Source organism: Belonocnema kinseyi, chromosome 7 (assembly GCF_010883055.1).
Source record: "Belonocnema kinseyi isolate 2016_QV_RU_SX_M_011 chromosome 7, B_treatae_v1, whole genome shotgun sequence".
Lineage (NCBI taxonomy): Eukaryota > Metazoa > Arthropoda > Insecta > Hymenoptera > Cynipidae > Belonocnema > Belonocnema kinseyi.
The window spans coordinates 88,869,697-88,884,230 of NC_046663.1; the positions used below are offsets into that span (position 1 = coordinate 88,869,697).

The following is a 14,534-nucleotide window of genomic DNA, read 5'->3' on the forward strand; positions in this document are numbered from 1 at the left end:
ATGGTTTAGCCCTTGAAAAAATGATAGGGCGTATTCCTTACATATGAGCAGAAAATTTTAAAAAACATTGCAAATATAAAAAGGTGGAGTCTTCTGGAAAATCTTCTTATTTCTTTTCTTCTAATTTTGAAAAAATTAGCTATTGTCACTTTTTATATTTTTACCATATATTTTTAAAGTTCCTAATTATATGAGAAAGATAAGTTGTATGTGGGTTAAATCATTTTGTGGAGGGAAGATTTCCCCACTACAAATTGAATTTTCGAATCTTTCTGGGAAACGAAGCAAGGTATCACCAAAGAGCAATAGGAGTCTTTTGGCGAATGAATTTTGAATCGAAATAAAAATTGGAATATATGAATTAGGTCAAAAGTATAGGAGTTTAAGATAAAAATTACTGTTTTTTTTTTTTAATCGACGTCAAATTAAAATACTGGCAACGTCGTTGAAAACTATTGTTACTTATGCTTACAATAAAACCACCAGTAAAGAATAATGGTAGATAATAGTAATTATTATTATGATTCAATACCTGCAAATTCTACACAGCGTTAAAAAATTTGAATTAATGTGTAAGAACTAAACTAACACGAAAACGAAAAAATCAATACTTCAAAAAAGGTAATTCTAACCTCAACGACCCGTAACGATCCTATTTAACGAAAAAATATGAATAAATCTCACTAAAAGAAAACCGATAGAAAGAATATGCTCTCAATACACTAATTAAATAAAGCACGTATCCATGTCACTTACTTTATTCACGATAAATAAATCACATTTAAAAAAACATATTCAATCCTACTTTACACGCTTTGTTTCACATAATTTAATTAAATTAAACTAAAAAATATTCACAGCTAGCAACAGCTTCAAATGATACGATTGTTTCGAATAAAAGGAATTTGTGCAAAAAAGTCTTCCGAACACAAAAGCGTGAAAATCGAATGCTTTTTTTATTTTTATGTTGGCAGAACTGCGGCTCATTATTTTAAACGAAGATGGTCGATCGTTCCCGAAGTATTTTCATGGCCGTTACCGAAGATTTTGAATCGTGTTCTTTCCGTCGCTTATCAAGAGATTGTTTTATGTTTCGAATAATAACGGAAACTAATTATTCCGGGGAATATTTTCGAATGTGCGATTCGTTTACCTTGAAATAGAAGAATACTTGGTTTTCGAAAACTCCTTTGACTTCAGTTCGTCCTCCGAACGACAATTGTTCTCGAAACATTTCTCACTATCATTGCTCGCCAGATTTTCGAGTTTTGCCTGAAAGCCGTTTTTCATCGACGATTGTAATCCATTCATGGTTTAAATAATTAATTTCAAAAAAGTTCTACGGTTCTAAAATCAATTTTATGCTATTCAATTTGTTGGTTAGGTTATGGCGGTGTCATTTGCAGCGTACAAAATTCGGCGTGCGGTAATTGTTTAGACGGTTTTTTAACTCCCGGTAATGCTTCCGACAGATACGAATCAGTCCACGCGACAATCGGTACTGTCTCTGGTCGCTTTGTTCGAAATAGCCTGAGGCAGTGCATTCAAAACCGTGTTGAAACGTGACACGGGAGGCGGTAGGTCGAGGCAAAAGAGTAGGGAGTAATTTGTTTATGACGACATTCGTTCGCGAGTGTAATTGGAGATTTTTAGATGCGTAAACTTTAATTAGTGTCAGTAATACGTGGTCAGTGTGTATTAATGCCGGTCTTTATTATTGTTAGTGATAACCAGTCGTGTTGTCCTAAAAGAAAATGTGGCCTGGCGGTACTTTCTAAAAACTATATTGCTAGGTTTATGGGGGGGGGGGGGGGGGGGGGGGGGGGGGGCGTCAACAATTGAGATAAAATTTAGAATTTAAACACAACAAAAAAATCCAACTATATTTTTGGCTGAAAGTTCATTTTTTGTTTTTAAAAGATTAGTATTATATGTTTAGTTAAGAATATTGATCTCATTTGATTAAAAATTCGATTATTTGGTTGAAAATTTAATTATTTTGTTGAAAATGTAACTATATTATTAAAAATTAATTTTCTTAAATAAAACATTCAACTAATTTGTTAATTTTTTTTTAGTTGCAGGTTGACCTCTGGTTGAAAATTGAGCTTTTTTTATGGAAATTCGATTCATGTTTGCTTGAAAATAAAATTTTTTGAATAAAAATTGAATAATTAAATTTTTGGTGAAAAATTTAAACTTTTCCAATTGAAAATTAAAAAATTTGGTTGAAAATTTATCTTTTTTAGTAGAAAGTTAACTGTATGATTGAAAATTCATTTTTTTTTGTTGAAAAATTTGTTTTTCTTAGTAGAAGTTTCTTCTTTTTCTTTAAAATTCAATTGTTTTGTTGTAATATCAATTATTACATGCTTCCTTGAGAATTTACCTTTTTTTATGAAAAGTCGATTATTTTACTTAAAGTTCCACCATATCATATGTTTTACCAAAAAATACGAACTATAAACAAAATACACTAATTTTCAACAAAACTATATAATTTTAAAGCTAAAAGATGAATTATTCTTCCAAAAAATTGAATTTTTAACTAAAAAATATGACTTCAATTAAACAGTTTAATTTTTAACCAAATAGTTGAAGCTCGATACCGTACACACCGTTGCATAGATCGACTTCAATATTTATACACGTATAGATTATGCACTGGAGATGGCTCCTACCGCAATCCAAAGCTCGAACTGATAATAGCAAACTGAAAAATTTTCCGGTTCGATTTTCGCACCAGTGTACCTTCTGCGGGTTAGAATTCTACAGTTTAGTACAAAAATGAACTATTTGGTTAAAAATGAAACTATTTAATTGAAAAATCATATTCTTTAGTTAAAAATTTAATTTTTGTAGATAATTCATCTTTAAGCTTTAAAATTATATAGTTTTGCTGAAAATTTGTGTATGTTGTTTAAATGTCGCATTTTTTGGTAGAACATTAATCTACTTGATCAAAATTCATCTTTTTGGTTGAAAATTTAACAACTTTGTTGAACGTTCATTTTTTTTATTAAAAATTATTACTTTTTAACGGAAAATTGAACTATTCCAAGTTTGGTTTGAAATTTTATTGGCAATTCGCCTTTTTGATAGAACGTTAATCTTCTTGGTTGAAAACTCACCTTTTTGGTTGCAAATTTAATAATTTTGTGGAAAATTCGTTTCTTTTGTTCAAAGTTTTCATCTGAAAATGGAACTGTTCCATTTTTTGTTTAAATATTATCCTGTATATTGTATAAGTTGAAAATTTAGCAATTTGGTAGAAAATTCATGTATTTTGTTGAAAAGTCGTCTTTTTGGTTAGAAAATTAGTCTTGTTTGTTGAAAATTAATCTTTTTGATAGAAAATTCATGTATTTTGTTAAAAAAGCGTATTTTTTTGTAGGAAATTATTCTTGTTTTTTGAAAGTTCAATTTTTTGCTTAAAATTCAACTATCTTGTTGAAAATTCATCTTTTGGGAATTCAAATATTTGATTTTGATTGTTTAAAAATTTAAAATTTCATTAAAAATACACCTTTGTACGCTGAAAGTTCAACTATGTGGTTAGAGACTCAACTGTTTTGTACAAATTTTAATTATTTTTAGAAAATTCAAATATTTTGATTAATTCAGTGAAACTCTTCTATTGTTCCGGTTTTGGAACTGACGGTGGGTTGGAACAAACCTGAGAAACTTCTGCTCCGGATTTAAGAACTTTTGTTTGGCCACGCCTGAATGACAACCGGACACCTCGTGCAACTCCTTTTACTCATACTTGCGGCACGGCGCGGTGTCAATTCTCTGAAGAACTATACATAAGGACGCCCTATCTAATAGTTTCACTGTATTAGGAAATTGTCTTATGTTGGGAGCTGAGTGTATTTTGTCAATATCATCATTTTTTGGCTGAAATTTAACTTTATTGTTTAAAATGCATACTTTTGGATTGAAAATTCATCTTTTATGGTAGAAACGTCATTTTTCTTCGTTGATAATTGCTTTTGCTTGGTAGAAGAGTAACATTTTTGTTAAAAATGCAACTATCATCGAAAAAAATCGTCTTTTGTCTTGAAAATTGTACTATTTTGATTACATTTTTAATTTTTTTTTCGAAAAATCGTTTCTTTTACTGGAAAGTTCATGTATTTTGTTGGTAATGCAACTTTTTGACTGCATTCTTTTTTAATTCGTCTTTTCGCTTAGGAAAATAAAAAAAGTGGTTTCTTATTAAATTCAATATGCTATCTACATTAATTTTATTTGAAAGAGTTTTTAAACGTAAAATCGGCCTCGAATACATCACTGATGATAATCCTACACAAGAGGCTCACATTGATAAAATGTGATATTCGACGTTTTAGTGATATTAATAGTGCGCGCACGTGGACAATTGTGATGAATCACTTCGCCAGGCATTGGAGGGAGTCGGAACTAGATTGTTTACAGGTTAGTGGCAAATAATGGTTTACGTTTTTTTAACATTAAACAGGGTATTTACTCACCTGGAAAACCTGGCATTGTCAGGGAATCCCTATATACCTAGAAAATCGTGAAAATGTCAGGAATATATTTGTAATGTCAGTGAATTTATCTGAAAGCATATATAAATTCTCATCAATTCTATATAATACCGCTATGAAGTACTATGGATGTATTAATTACGGGTGTTATTATTTGTGTTTATTTGGTAAATTTCCTAATAACTCAATTAAGATTTTTTGATTTCATTAATTTTTTTGTATAATTTTTTAGCTACGTTTTGGAATACATCAATAAAAAGGTGTAGTTATGGATAAGATTAACTTTGGTAATATTAAATCGGGATGAAAAAGTCTACATATTTTATAGAAAGTTGGAAAAATGAAAAATGAATCGTAAATTAATTCTCGATCAAATCGTAACAATATTGTAACTAATATTCGAGAAATATTATATTAAATATAGATGTATCACCTAAATTTCTACCCATATTACTTAAAAGTCTAGCGGTTTTAGCTACATTTTGTCATCTAGAAATTATATAAGTAAATTAGTTACATTATTTCTAGGTGGAAAAATTAGATAAAACTATATAATAAACAAGATACTAAAGCTAGATAATTAAGTAACACAGCTATATTTTCTTATAAGACGAAATCCAAGTAAACCACTTTTTTAGTGCAACTGATGAATTTTTAGTTTTCATTGAATAGTTAATAATTTATTCTCGAATCAAAAAGTGATTTACAGTGAGAATGCAACATCGCGTAACTCGTTCGTAAAAAGTCCAATGACTTTGCATTTGTGAAATCATATTCTTGCTAAAAATAAATTAACATCTGACTTCTGCGAATGAAAATTGAATTACCCATTGTAATCAAGGCACTAATTACACGGGAAAAATTAATCCGTAAAAAAGTCACGAATTTGTAGCTAGGTCTCGGATACGGGATAAAAAATCAAACATTAAATCCTTATTTCTATGAAAATTGTATGGAGAAATTTGGAACCTTTTTTACAAACAGTTCGAATTTCCTACGAAAAGTTGCTGAAAATTTTAGACTTAAATATAAAAAGAGAAAATTTTTATTTGTGCGATTTAATTTATATTTATTTAGGAATTCGCACAATTCTGAGGGATTGGAACCCTTGAACTGCTGACTCGAAAGTTTCTAAACATAAACCATGAATGCGTAAACACACGTAGCCATCGAGACTGAACATTGTAGGTGTAATAAAACTTCTAGCCACTCATCCGACGAACTCAAACCACACATATGCGTGCCACGTGAAGACGAACCTACGTTCTAGTTCCCAGATTTGTTGTGCAAGCTCGTGAGTGCTCTGTGATACTTTACCCAGTCACTCATAATATTTTCGTAATTATTTACGGAAAAAAGTGATGAATGGTTTTAGACTTGTCATATCGAGTTTATCAATTCTTTCTCAAAATTTTCAGATTATTTACGAAAAACAATCAATGTACAATAAATTTTTCTCATATCCGAGACCTAGATACTAGTTCGTGACTTTTTTACGTATACATTTTTTCTGTGTATCGAATAAAAAATTCGACTGTTGGACTTTAATCGGCCGAATGTCGAATTTTCGGATCCGATCTAAAGTGATACCGAATTTTTGGATTGGCTGAAAACCAGCACGTGCTTGAATTTCAATATTTCGAAATTAGATACGAGCTGATAGAATTTTGTAATTCAATTTTATTCGATTCGTAATCGTAGCAAATCCAGAAAGTCGATCTCAGCTCAGATCGGGTTTGAAAATTCATCCTTCGGCCGACTAAAGACCCAAGTAAAATTTCGTGCTAAATTATATGATTTTGTATTTCTGGAATTAAAAAATTCAAATTTTCTAAAAGTTAGAAATTTAAAATAAACTAATTTTAAATTATTGTGTAAGCAAGTGAATTTTTTAAGGCCGGGAGGCTGAAAAATAAACGTTTATCGACACAGAGAGAAATGTTAAGATATTAAATTCACGGAACTGGTCTTTGATTTTATTCTCTTTTTGGCGCAAGAACGAAGATCTCGGAACCCATGCTTTGAAAACAGCGGCTGTTGACTGAAAATCATGGGTCCCGAGATTTTCGTTCTTGCGCTGAAGCGCGAATAAAATCAAGGAGCAGATCCGTGAAGTAATCTCTTGAAATTTATTTCCGTGTATCTAGTCTTAAATTATTTTTCAGTAGCAAATTAATTCTTTCTATACTTCAAAATAAAAAACTCAATAGAGGTAACATAAAAATGAATAAATTATTACCAGTTTTATAAGTTAAAAAAAGGATAGATCGACGTCTCCATTCAGTAGGAGATAGATAGCAGATAAACTCATATTAAATGGACGTGCTGAAATTTTAGATCTCAAATAAGACTGATAATATTTTGTGTTTTTAATTTTTTATAATTTGTCTATAATCGAGGGATTGGATAAATATTCCTGCAGTCTGATGTTACTCCCCCTCCAATTTTATTCAATCTCGTGTAATCCCATGAAATCCTTTACAATCTCGTGCAATCCCATTCAATGTCTGTAAAATCTCGAGCAATCTCTATAAAATTTCATGCAATTCCATGCAATCTTTTACAATTCCTTGTATTACTCCCTTACTAATACATTTTATAAGAATTTCAGTAAAGTCTATAATGATTTTCCTTCAAAGATTTTTTTTCGCAATTCTAAAGAAAATGATTATACAGAAAATCATCATGAGAAAGCAAAGAAAGTCAGTATAAAAAGAAATAATGTGTAAATAGTGAAAAAATTAATGCAAAAAATAAAGCAACTACAAAAGAATAATTGATTTATTTATTTGACGTAGGATTTCAAATGAATTTAGCGGATTTACACATGATTCCTCAAAATCCAAGGAATTTGACACCATTTCAAAAGAGTTAAAATATTTTAAATACAACAATGCATTTTAAATAATTTTAAGGAATTCTAGATAAAATCCACGGATTTTAAGTGATTTCATCAGCTTTCCTAAAATTTTAACGGAATTTCAAAGATTTAAAAACATTTCAAGAGATTTTAAAGTATTTCATAGGTTTTTAAGAAACATTAAGGAATTTTAGCAGATTTCAAACATTTCCAAACATTTTCGGGGATTTAAAGAGATTAAATAAATTTTAAAGGATAGCAAAGAAATTTGTAGTTTTTCCAAAGATTTGAAGAGATTTCTAGAAAACTTTGGAAAACAAATAAAATGAAATTGCAAAGGATTCCTAGCGATTCCAGAGATTTAAAGAGATTTGAAGGTATTTCAAATAATTTCACAAGATTCAAATGATATGATTAAATCTCCAAGTAATTCAAGGTATTCTAGGGATTTAAACGATTTTTGGGGATTTGAACTTTTTACATTATCATTCATGAGAGTGTAATGTAATTGTCCAAAAATTCGATCTTTGGTTTTTAACGGAGCTCTACGTTTCGGTACTCACAGAGTCCGCAAATCATGAAATCTTGTCGCTGTCTGCCTGGCTATATGTATGTCTGTCTGCATGTCTGTATGTCTGTCTATATGTCTGAATGTATGGTTACCTGAATTTTGTAGCCATGCTAACTTTTGTAGGATATGTTTTCAGCGATTCAGCCTTTGATACACTTCTGAAGGCGCCCAGAATGAAGGCCAAGTTCGTTAAACAGGTATTTTCTACAAAAATTAAAGAATTTATTATTGATAATTTCTTATAGATGGATAAAAGAGATGCAAACTACCCAATAAAAATGTGCAATTTCGATGACAATTAGGAAATTTCATTTAAATTATTTACTAGATATCATATATATTCAAAAACTAGCTTAGTTAAATTTTTCGATTAAACCAAAATTCAAAAAGCTAGAGCTTTTTCAGAATTTGAAAAAAATTTTTTTTATGAGTTTTAGAAATTTTTGTCGTTTTTATATTTTCAAATATCGACAATCAAACTTGTCATTTTTAACTTTTCAGGTGTGGGTGTAGTAGGGGTGGGTGTTAGGGGTTTTGCCGAATTTTCTCACTCACTTTATAATTAGTGAGATAAAAAAAGAGAATTTTTGAGGTTTTTATATTTTCAAATATCGACAATCTAACTTGTCATTTTTAACCTTTCAGGTGTGTATATAGTAGGGGTGGGTTTTAGGGGTCTTGCCGAACTTTCTCATTCACTTTATAATTAGTGAGGTAAAATAGAGAATTTTGACGTTTTTCTATTTTCAAATATCGACAATCAAACTTGTCATTTTTAACATTTTAGGTGTGGGTATATTAGGGGTTGGTTTTAGGGATCTTGCCGAACTTTCTCACTCACTTTATAATTAGCGAGGTAAAATAGAGAATTTTTGACGTTTTCTATTTTCAAATATCGACAATCAAACTTGTCATTTTTAACATTTTAGGTGTGGGTATATTAGGGGTGGTTTTTAGGGGTCTTGCCGAACTTTCTTACTCCGTCTATAATTAGTGAGGTAAAAAATGAGGATTTGTTGACGTTTTTATATTTTCAAATATCGACAATCAAAATTGTGTTTGGCATGTTTGAATAATGGGTGATTTGTAAGGGTATTTAACCCCTCAAAAAATTCGAAAACTTCTTCTGATGGAATATCATTTTTCGTCATCCTAAATGATTTAGGCAAAACAAAATTCGGGAAAAAATCTTTAATTTCGTTCATATGAACGTTCGTAACTTCAAGTACATGATTTTCGGTTGATTTTTAAAATCTCATAAATGCGGTTCAACTCTGATAATTTTATTTTTATTAAAAAAGGTCAGTAGAATAAATTGTTTGGCTTTCTGAGTACTACGAATAGCCGCATATAAAATTTTTTAATCTAAAAAAAAAGACCAACAATTTTTAAAATTGCTTTACCTTTTTGAATTTGTATGCAAAATGGCTGGTAAGCGAACTCATCGTTTATTTTAGGACCTAAAAAAAACGTGTGCCGAAGATCGAATTGATCCGCTAATTTTTTCGAGAGATATTTGTTTACTTACGGACCGACAGACAGACGCTGTCGTAAAAACTTGATTTTCTGATTCAAGGGGGCTAAAAACGCGGGGACACGCTGAAAAACTGTGTTGTTAAATTGCGGACAATTCTAATACTTCCTCAATCATAAATGATGAGAATGTATAAATAGTAAGGGCATTCTTAACTAGAATTCTGATTAATTGAACTAGACATTTTTTTGAGTGTGAAGATTGACAATAAGAATACGAGACTTATAGAAAATTTAAGGATTTAAATGTTATTTTGTATATCTTCCATATGTTTAGCTGTTGAGATTATTGTGGGTTTCAAATCATTTTAAATTATAGAGAAAACCAAGACGAATTCGTAGACCTATATTCAAAATCACGAATCTTGACTAATTTGAGGAATATTCTCTATTAAAGCTTTAACACCGTTTTTGGAACACTAAATGTATTCAGATTTCTCTAAAATTGATATAGTAATGTTTTTTCCTCATTTGGAAAATATATCAAGGTGCACCGTAATTTTCTAAGAGATGATGTTTTTTTAGCCACTACTTTTCGGCATAGTTCCAATGTCGAATTCTATCATTTTGTTTTTTCAACCCACCCTAATATACACTCATATCATCTTCGGGCGTATAAAGTTAAGTAAAAAACTGTTTTCGTTAATAGTATAATTTAACGCCTACCTAGATATTTCTATATTATTAGCTTTCGTATGTTTACACAAATTGTCTGAATAAAAGCTTTAAGCGCAAATTCTAGATCATCCTTTTCCTTAGATGCAATATTAGGACAGTTATTTACATATAAAAAAGTATGAAAAGTATGAAATTCTGAGGATACTTTTTCTTTAAGAAGATACTTTTTTAATACTTTTAATAATACTTTTTTAATCATTTAGTTCCATAGAGCACTTCGAATCCTGCCATTCAAATAACAAGTTAATTTTCCAATGAAATAAATATAGGCAAGCTTGTGGTGAAGATTCGGGGAAGTTAAAAGCAATTTTGGTAGTTACTGCTTTTACCTCTTGTGGTACACGGATAAACTATTAGGAAAATTTGGCATTATAATATTGATCTTTTTAAGAATTCGATGACGATCTAGAACATAACCGACAAAATTGTATTAGTGCCACGGCAATACGAAGAAATACTTTCTCCATATCAATTATAAATATACTACAAACTTAATAATTGCCATTTAGAGTTTAATATTTTCGACACTAGATTGATGTTAGGAAAAAGTGATATTTACAAATTAAATAATAAAACCGTAGTTTGCAATAACTAGCAGTTTTAATAACATAAGTTGCAAAATAGGTGAGAAAAATTACCACTTTCAATGTAAAAGTGTAATGATCGAGGAATAACATTTGAATGTTGTGTTTTCCGAAAGTTCCTATTTAAAATATAAAATTCAGTGCCGAATAACGTCATATGCGCCGAGGATCATGAAGATAATTTCGTTCGAAAACGATTTTCTTCTCTTTTAAATTATAATAAAATATTAATATCTAATTGCATGTTTAATGTATAAAATTTATGAGCGGTGCAACTTTAATATATTTTCATAAAACAGTAAATGCGAATTTATTTTTATTTTGCTCTTTCGACCACAGTTTTTCTTATTTCCTATGGGAAGAATTAGAAATACGTAGAATAAACATAGGAAGATGTCTTCACTATTGTGTTCTGTAAACTTTCCAGTCTTTCCTAGAGATTATAAAAAACTTCTTTTTAGTGTGTAATTGTCTTATTGTAAAAATAAATATTATAATATCAAATTTTACAACCGAAAGTTTCTCCGTGAATGGCGATGATCTTAATCGTACTTACAGTCTCGCACACTAAGGCACATGAATCGTTAGTATTCAACACCCGCGCTTCACCATGCTGAGCATGATGTTTGTTTGCAAGATACAAGCGAAACAAGTTGTTGGACGCATTCCAAACCTTAAATCGCCTCCGTAAAACCGGAACTGGATTCGCGTTTGCACTTTTTTCATTTCCAGTTATGCCCATTCATTACATAATTTTATTGTTTACGATCTTATAAAACTCACAAGGGTGTATTATTAATATTTAATACGAAAAAGAAATTAATTTTTCTATTTTTGTCTAAAAAAACTCATCATATCTTTATAATTCAAATTTTATGTGCAGCAAAGGCTCTAAAAAAATCTGATAAAGTCATTTGATAAATCATGAGGCAATATATAACGAAAACACTAATTACAATTTAAATAATGTATTTGGGTAAAAACTGTATGATATTAATGCAAATGTAGAGAATAATTTCAACGGCATAATTAAACGAATTAGATGCAATTTAAAATGAGAGATATCGGGATAGAGGCGTACTTTTGTCCACACTTTGACACCTGTTTATTTTAGCTCATTTATTTAATATATATTATCTATTAATCGAATTTTTACTTTTATATATTTTCATTTTTATGTTTAATTTGGGAAATATGTAATTTTACATACCAAATTAATATTTTGTCAAATGAATCTTTTTTATTATTGGTGCAATTGCAGAATAGGGGTGGCAACTGTTTTTTGGCTGGAAAAACAGTATTTTTATGCAACAAACTATTAGAATCTTTAATTAAACGATACGAAAAGCGATTTGAGTACACAGAAATTTAAAATTATTGGTACTTTTGTTACTACGATATCTTAAATATGGGTATGTTACGATATCAGAATGATCATATTTAACTTACCGTTTAGGTACTTTTAAACATGGAAACGACCAAAAACGCCCCTTTGACAGGTCACAAAAATAATGTTGTCAAAACTCTACCCTTTCCCAACGTTTTGTAGGGACGCGAAGGCACCCCTATAACTAGTAAGAAGAATAATGTTGGTCAAATCACTACCCATTTCCAACTTCTCGTTAAATATGATCATTACGATATATCGTGACAAACCCATATTTGAGACATCATAGTAACAAAAGTAACAATAATTTAAAACGTTTGCTCCATCAAATCGATTCATTTATCGTTCAATTAAAGATTATAATAGTTTGTTGCCATACAAAACTGTTTTTCCTGCAAAAGTAGAGGTGACGCCCCTATTCTGCGATCTGACCTTTTATTTTTTTATTTTATTTTAACAGGTGGCGGTTTTTGACTTGAAGATTCCCATGTAAAATCACTTTTTTGAGTTTTTGGATTAATTTTTTAGGGTTTAGGAAAATGTGACGGAAAAGTATATAGGCTTGTTGAGAATTATTGAATAAAGAATTTCATGACATATGAATTTGACATCTCAAACACGTCCCCACGAGTCACTGAAAATTACCCTTAATACGAAAAATATCAGTTCTTTATGAAATCGACCTTTTGAGTAGTGTATACTTATCTTCTTTTGCTTAAAATTATTTATGTTGGTATAGTGGAATATTTAGGAACATTTGTTAATTAATTTTCAATTATTTAAAAAATTAATTTTGTTCAAATACTTTTTGTTACAAAAATCATTTTTTTTTCATCACAAACTATTACTATTTCTTTAGTGAAATAATGATCAACATTGGTTAATTAATTTGTAATTGTTGAAACAAATTTCATTTGTTTAAATAATTTTTCTTCGACATTTAAAGAAATAAAAGTTACTATTGCTGGTCTAGTGGAATATTTATCAATATTGGTAATTAATTTTTAATTATGTGACCAAGTTCTATTTGTTTAAAGAATGTGTTTAGATAGATAATATAGATAAAGATTATATAAGAAAAAACGAACAAATTAAATTTGTGGAAACTAATAAGGGTTTGTTAAATAATACAGGTAAGATGTCAATATAAAATGACTTGTTATACAACCTTATTTATTAGTTGAAAATAAATAATAATTTATTATTTTAACAATTGGATAATATGTGAAATTGAATTTATATCACTTAATGATCATAAACAGACAGTTTATCGAATGTTTGAAAAAAAACTTTTTCAGACAAATAAAATTTTTTTTACATAATTAAAAATTAATTAATCAACTTTGTTGAATATTTCATTATACCGATAGTAATAATTTTCATTAAAAAATAATCAAAGAAATTCCATTTGTTTAAATAATTGAAAGTAATGAACCAATGTTAATAAATATTCCACTATACCAATAGTAATAATTTCTAGGGAAAAAAGAATGAAAAAAATTAAACAAATCCCATTTATTTAAACAATAAAAAATTAATTAACCAATGCTGCTAATATCCCACTAGGCCAATATGAATAATTTGAAGTAAAAAAATCTGCCTACTTAGCGGGAACATTCTCATTGCGCGCGGCTCGCTTCGCTCGCAAGTTTGAGCGCGCCCAGGACGCGCGACGGTTGAATCTCGCGCTTCGCGTTCGGATAATTATTCTTTGCATTTGGGATGCTTGAATTAAACTTTATCAAAAAGATCTCTTTCAGAAGGCAGTAAAGTACACGTTCTCTTTTCTTTTTATCGAAAAAAGTCATTAGGATAAATTGTTGTTTCTTTTTAATACTATGAATATCCGTACATAGAATTTTCATATTCAGTGACCAAAACTGTGATATCAAATTTTTCACAATTCTAATACTTTCTCAATCATAAATGATGAGAATGTAAAAAGACGAGAATACAGTGCTCAAAAGGTCGATTTCATGAAGAAATGACATTTTTTGTTTGAAGGGCAGTTTTCAGGGATTCGCGGGGATGTGTTAGAGGTAAAAAACCCATATATCTAATACATGAAATTCTTCGTTGGATAATTCTCAAAACAAGCATCTATACTTTCTCGGTGCATTTTTGGACCATACCCTAATTGTACATGTTGTGACGCTAATAAACTTAAAAAAACTCGATTTAATCTTTAGATGAGTAAATGTTTAATTACAAAAAAATGAATTTAAATTATAAATAATAAAAGATAATGCTTTTATGATTTGAGTTATCATCACTCGCTCTGGGCAGATAACGTTATGCGTGGCAAAAAAGTTTTAATGCGGACTCCTCGATTTTTCTGGCCTTTTTTATTCACTTAATATCTTAATTTCGATTTTGTTAGGAGATTCTTTTCGAAAAAAAAAAAAACTAA

At 29.6% G+C, this 14,534-nt stretch overlaps 2 protein-coding genes across 8 annotated transcripts in view; one reads left to right on the forward strand and one right to left on the reverse strand.

The window, feature by feature from the left end:
- LOC117176861 (tafazzin homolog) overlaps nt 1-1,487 on the reverse strand; it is a 27,972-nt gene extending 26,485 nt beyond the window's left edge. For 3 of the 7 annotated variants that reach the window (XM_033367206.1, XM_033367207.1, XM_033367205.1), the window contains exon 1: nt 1,154-1,487. In XM_033367206.1, the coding sequence (XP_033223097.1) occupies nt 1,154-1,311 (158 nt within the window). In that variant the 5' untranslated portion in view covers nt 1,312-1,487. Of the gene's footprint in view, nt 1-756; nt 887-1,153 lie in introns of those variants that run through there. The other 4 variants (XM_033367210.1, XM_033367208.1, XM_033367211.1 and 1 more) reach the window with 3 other exon arrangements.
- Nucleotides 1,488-4,374: 2,887 nt separating this feature from the next.
- LOC117177438 (protein prickle-like) overlaps nt 4,375-14,534 on the forward strand; it is a 495,169-nt gene continuing 485,009 nt past the window's right edge. Inside the window, exon 1 of the mRNA XM_033368120.1 lies at nt 4,375-4,437. The gene's annotated coding sequence lies outside the window, so the exon portion shown is untranslated. The remainder of the gene's footprint in view (nt 4,438-14,534) is intronic.